General features: G+C 41.4%; 1 protein-coding gene across 1 annotated transcript in view; it reads right to left on the reverse strand.

The window, feature by feature from the left end:
- The window catches only part of Ptchd4 (patched domain containing 4), a 201,380-nt gene extending 195,242 nt beyond the window's left edge, over positions 1-6,138 (reverse strand). The window contains exon 1 of the mRNA XM_046456066.2: positions 5,689-6,138. Coding sequence (XP_046312022.1) covers positions 5,689-6,114 — 426 coding nt within the window. The 5' untranslated portion in view covers positions 6,115-6,138. The remainder of the gene's footprint in view (positions 1-5,688) is intronic.
- Between the last annotated feature and the right edge of the window lie 591 nt (positions 6,139-6,729).

Consider the following 6,729-nt stretch of genomic DNA (forward strand, 5'->3'; position numbering starts at 1 on the left):
TTTTTTAAAACCCTTACTTAATCCTTGAATACCCAAAATGGAAAAACACATTACCACCTATGGAAATTATCTAATTTGGGTTAAAATAGGTCTTTCCTAAAGTCAAGGAGCAGGAGACAGGCCCCAATGCCAAGGAAGTTTTAGCTCACTTTTGGAGCTCAGGAAAGTTCAATAAACAAACAAATCCTGGTACAGTGGACAGAAAATATATGTGCGGTAATTTAGTTAGAACGCTATGACTAATGTTTTTTAACAGTATCCTTCAAATCTAATCAAGCATATCTACTTTACTCCAGAGGAGAAATATTCTAGAATATCTGCTCAATCCACTATAGACCATCGCTATCTACTACAGGGTGGAATGTTACATAAGAAGTTTAGTGGTCGGCAAGAATCCCTGCAGTTTCCTAAACTGGCTCTGTTGTTTTATAAGATGAAGAAGCTGATATGTCAATTGGTGATGAGATCTGTCTAATGTCACAAAACCAGTTTTTAAAGAAGTAGGCTCCTGAATATTGCTCAATTTAAAGTGCATTGCACTATGCCATCTTTTATTCCCCCTTGACGCCAATTTAAGCCAGAAATGACCAAGCTTATTTGGCACAAAAGTTTCTGGCTCAAAACCTTGGGCCACATCACAACTTTATCACTTTTAGCTGATCCTAAAGCCTTACCCTAGTTTGTTCTGAGTTGATGGGAAATTATATTAAAGGTGAGATCATATGCCAATGAGGTATTTGCTGTACTCTTTTGGCAGGTCCCACATTCCTCAGATGGTAGGAATTTGTCCCAACTAGATGCTTCATGCCATGGCATCTTCCTTAGGAGCCCATCACTCTGAGTGAGCAAGGGAAGCGGGTGGAAGATCAGAAGTGGTCTTTTAACATGGATTTGAAATGGCTTTACAAGTATGGCCCAACTTCTTTCTTAGTACAAAGGGTTTTAATTACGTAGATTAGTGCAGGAAGTGACGGGATCTAATAATGTATTGTTAAGAATATAAGTCTTGGTATCAGACAGAACTGAATTTAAATCCCACCTCCAATATGTACTGGTATGGGGACCTCATGTTAATCATTTAACCTTCTTGGTCTTTACCTATAAAACAAGAATACAAATATTCCCTTTGACTCACAATTCTAAGTATTAGATGAAATACCATATATAAAACACCACTTAGAATACAAATTGAATATTTAATAAGGTCACATGTTTTCCCCTGTGAAGAGGTAGAATTAGAAAGATAAGCTTAAATCAAAATATCAGAGAAGGTCCTAATATCTATATCTCATAGGGTTTTAGAATGAATTAAGGAAAGAAATTTACAAAGTAGCTTTCCTTGGAAGTCTTTAAAAATAATGCAGGTCCTGATTTTTTCATGTTGGCCAATTGCCTTTCTATTGAAATTAGAAACAAACAGTTCACTGCAATATCTTCCAAACACTGAGGATGCACCCAAAATTTACCCAAAGAAACAACATCTTCTATTAAGAAGCAGGGACTCTATTTTTGTTCCTATTCTCAGACATGGTACACTGATGTACACAATGACTTCCCTTAAACATCTGTTCAGAGGTGTATCTACTAGTGGAATGTGTCTACTGGTGGAATTTAATAGGAAGTGTGACTTCAGGGAAGTCAAATCTACTGCATTCTTTTTTCTCTGTCTGCCAGGAGGTTGGAATCTAGACTAGCAAAAAACCCATTTCCAAGGACCACATTTGTCCGTTTCATTTTTACTTATGCCTTTCACTATAAAGAACTGGACATATGAGAATGCTACATTCATGGAACTAACTAGGTTGACAAGTGAGGTTATGATGCCTACCTAAAAATCAGGGTAGTATTACCCATAGTCACCTGAGTTCCTTGAATGATAAAACATTTCTTTGTGTCTAGAACAGTCCTTGTTTACCAATCTTGAGGACCTGTTCCGCATTAATATCCTATCCCACTTTAAATATTAGAGGTTAGTTTCAACACTATATTAAGTGTTTTACTTAAAAATTCAACCTGGCCATATTGCATTATTGTGTGTGTGTGTGTGTGTGTGTGTGTGTGTGTTATTGAGGTTATAAAATCACTGTACAGAAATCTTTAAAATAAAAGCATGTCACAGAGGTTCAAAAGCAGTCATAGTTTTGTGATATTGCAGAATATAGGCACAAATTAACCAATAAACTAGGTAATGAGTGTTTGTCATTGACACTATCTACATAGACATGAAAGAGATTGGATTGGGAGAAGTGATGGTACAAAAGCAATATAAGACATGGCCCTTAGGCTTCATCAAAGATTTAACATAAATATTATAATGAAGAGCAGTTTGTAGAATACTATTATTAGGTGAACTGATTTAAGATTTTGGCATACTTTTTTATAGCTTTGGAAAACTTGAGTGTGCTTCATTTCTTCTATGGCATTCTATGCCAACTGCTTTTTTTTTTTTTTTTCCAATCTAAGTCACTATTTGATTTCCATAGAAGACAGCTTTCTGTGTCCCTGCTTGGCTGGATCACCTTGTCAATATAATCATGTTTATCAGAAGTTCTAAACCTTTCTCTGCTCAGGACTACATGTATGTCTTAACAGTACTTAGAAGATGAACTGATTGTCATAACTCAGATGTCTGACTACTTCTTTCTGTCAATCAGTGCTTACACATCTTCAGACTATCTTCCAGCACTGACCTACTGCTTCTATCATATCAAATGATTTTCAGTTCTTACATTATCCAGGACACCGATATTTATTCTACAATTTCCCTCAACTCCTGATCCCTGCCCACCAACAGAATTTTTCAGCACTAAAATTTTCCATATTAAACAGAGTAGGGAAGAGCAGTGACCCATGGATGGTAGAGAAATAAATGAGTTAGAGAGCTAGAAAATGTACTTATAAAATTTTGTCTCGCATGCCCTATAGGTGTAGTTATTCGACTTTAGCATGCATCAGCATCACAGAGACACACTTTGACAACCACTGCCACACATGAATTAAATCATTTCCAAATAACACTTATAAAACTAAAAGGCCTCTCATTTCACTCTGTGCTAGTGAGTTCTGATCCTGGGAGCCCTTGAAGTGCCTTTGACAGAATTCTAGTCATTCATGATACTTAGGAGTTATATATATATACTGCATGAGCATGTGTGAGATTGTCTGGTCTTGAGAGAGCCCATTGCTCTCAGAAGATCTCAAAGGGCTCATTGACCCAAATACAGCTTAAGGACTCCCACTGATGACATGCATGCAGAGTCAAACCAACACATTTGAGGAAACACTGATATTAGAATACAACATAATAAGGACTTTTATCCTTCTGTAATTCTTCTGTTCATTTCATGTTTAATAAAGTAATTATACTATTACTATATTAGCCTTTGTAATCAATTACTCCATTTCTTTATGATTACCTACTGACTACTATCCATAGGTATATAAAGCAAACAATCAGTCAAAAAGTTTATATGGAATACCTATTATGGGCCTAGTATCATGTCAGCTCAGTGGTGTACCCAATGATTGTAGAGTCCCCACTAACAGGTAACTCTGGGTGAGGATGCTGGCATCTATTACTTTTAAACCCCCAAAGGTAAGAAGCTTGCTTTTCTTGCCCTAAGTTTTTCTCATGTGCCTTGAAGAGCACGTAATAAACCATATGAGCACAACCAATTATCACTAAATAAGTAAAATAACTACCCCCAAGGGTTTTGTATTATAAATGTCAAAATGATATTGCCAGATAAACAAATTATCCATAGTTGCCGATTGGTCACAGTCTTTTCACCTGTTTTCACCTTTTCTCACTGCTTAATAGAGGCAATTGAGACCCTAATAATACCACATATTAATAAACTACAAAATTGACTCAATAGGAAAGACAAATTGAAATTTAAATATGACACAGTTGCAAATTGTTCTTTACTCCAGATGACTGGCATAAGGAAGAACTCAGTTAAAATAGGCTGGGAAAATTACCTCTCCACCACATCTTTTCTTTAGCAAGCAATAATGGTGATGGCAAAGGATTCAGGAAAGGAAAAGCATGCTGCCCAACCACACATACCCAACATGCTCCCATCAATAAGTATGAAGTAGGCAAACCCTCTACTTAGATTTAAAGCAAATGAATCATCTGCCAAGTTTCACTAAACCTCAAGGGCTGCTCAGCTTTGTAAAACTGAGATCCTTCTCATCCCCTGGATCCATTCAAACAAGATGCCATGTTAAAAGGAGGCAAGTTATGAGGTTTCCTGAGGAATCCCTAACTAAGCCCTCCTTTATTCAGGAAAAGGAGGATATTTTTCACTCAACAATCCTGAGAAAGTTATTTTTAACTGTACACACAAGCTAACTATATTAAACAAATCAGTAAGTATATTAATGATTTTCTATGTTAGGCTGTTCATTTACTGAAGCTCGGGGGGCCTTCCTATTCCATTTTCTCCATGGAAGCATGCACACATCCTCATACACATTAGCAGAAAGCACATTCTTTCCTCTTAGGGAACACCTGTCTTGGGAGTTCTTGATTGTGCATCTTCTGAGTATGCACAGGGTCAAGCACATGAATGGTGCAGTGACTCCTCTAGAAGTCACATTTGTCCCTGAAACTTCAGTCACCTGGAGACTGCATGCCTCATTGCCTGCAGCAGCTCAGTCCTGACAGTGTAGAATGAGTTTAGAAATCTCATGTGAGCAATAAAATTTGAATTGAGAGTCCAAAGAACACGGTATATTTAATGCTGAAATAATGCTTTTTGTAATTTTTGCTGATTGTAGAATTTTTCCTTTCCATTTGTTATAGGGCTGTTTAATAACCATGCTTTGGTTTGGATTTTTTTTTCATGGGAAAGGAATAAAGCAGGACTAGGTAAATGAAGTCATCAGGTGTACATCCCTATTTTATATATATTGAATTTTTCTGCTTCTTTTGCTATTCAAACACACACACATACACACACAGCACAATTCCTGGAAGCCTTACTATATCCATAACCCACTGCTCTCAGACACATGCTCACAGGGCACCAAAATACAAACTCCATACATGTCAAAATCAAGCCAGGCTGAAGATGTCAGGTGGATATGGCACCAGGTGGATGTGTAATCAGTAATAAGAAATACATTGAGCCCCATAATGAAAAGAAATCCCCCAACTGATCAGGATTCCCCCTCCCCCTTCCATTCACTGATTTATTAACCCTGAACAAAGATGTAATTGCAGGGTCTCAGAAACTTTTTTTTCTTTTTTTGTTCTTTTTTCTTTCTTTCTTTTTTTTTTTTTTTGGCATTTGTTTGATTTGGCTTTGAATTTCTTAGTATCTAGTTGTACCATTCATTGCCTGTTTTCTTCTCTCAGTTACCCATCTCCCCCACCACCACCCCGAAATGAAAGAAGCATCAGCTTCTGAGTCTTAAGGATGAGACCTCTGCATTTTCTTTGCTTGTTTAGGGCAAGAAATGAAGTGCTGCCTCTTTAATTGGCAGAAGCATGCAGGAGGAGCATACCTTTAATTTAGTGTTGGGATACCTCACTTGCACCCTGGCTGTTGTCTTATTGGAGACGGCAGCCTGCCTGAGATCCTCTAGCACTGAAATAATATCATCCAGCACGCATTTCTTATCCTGATTTCTCAACACACACAGATGGGAAAAAGTATAATTATAGCCCTTGTGGTTCACCTTCATTTCCAGCACGGCTCGGTGGGTCTGCAGGATCCCCTCAGCCTGAAGCAAAATATTGTCCCCGGGTGGGGAGAGGAGGATCACCCTACCATACCTCCCAGGGGTGTGTAAGTCCGAATAGAGCTGGCTTTTGGACTGGTCCAGGGGGAAAAGGCTGCTGGCCAGGCTGCGCTCGATCTTGGCCAGGCTGTGGCTGGGAGCGACCAGGCGCTCCAGGTCGCCCTCGGGCTGGAAGCGGTTGAGCGCGCTGAGGCCGAAGGTGATGGTCAGGACTGCGGGCACGGTGAGGAAAAAGACCGGGTGCCGGCTCACGCACAAGCCCAGCCTGTGGCAGAACGACTGGAGCCCTCTGCGAAGCACCTGCCGCAGCATCCTCCACCAGATCCAGCTCGCAGGCACTCCCGGCCGTCTTAAAAAGCACATGTGACACGTGTAAGCGCCGGGCTATCCCGCTCTCCCCCATCCCATCCCATCCCCTCGGGGCCACCCCCCTTCCCACCGCCTCCCCACCCCCTCTGCGCTCACCCCCCTAACCGCTCCGCCTGGTCTTTCCCCGGCCCCACCTCCATGCGCTCCTACTACTCTTTCAAACACTGCAGCAAGTTGCAGCAAGGCGGGCAAATATCGACAGCGCGCGTGGGGGCGGGCGGCGGGCGCTGCGGGGGCGCGGCGGGGCCCACCCCCTCCCCGGCCTCCCCGCGCCCTCGCCGCCTCCCGCGCTGCCTCTCACCGCATGAGCAGCGTTCCCTTGGTCTAGCCCTTCATCTCGGTGCTGCAGTCCCCCGGCCTCCCTCGCTGGAGGTGGTTCTGTGCGGAGCGTCCCACGGATGTGGATTTCCTCTCTGTCCTGATGGGGTTCGGTGCCTAACTGGAACCATGTGCCTCGGTGTTGTAAGAAGCAGACATGTGCCCCGTGGGGGGGGGGGGCAGGGGGAGGGAGAAGAGAAGGGCGGGAGTAGATGGGGAAGGGGGGCAGCTAAGCTTTTCTTTTTTTAAGATGCTGACAGTTATTTTTAGAGTTTTGTTTTCCCTCTCCCT

Source organism: Marmota monax, unplaced genomic scaffold (assembly GCF_021218885.2).
Source record: "Marmota monax isolate L192 unplaced genomic scaffold, Marmota_monax_Labrador192_F-V1.1 WCK01_AAM20220418_F8-fsc00281, whole genome shotgun sequence".
NCBI lineage: Eukaryota > Metazoa > Chordata > Mammalia > Rodentia > Sciuridae > Marmota > Marmota monax.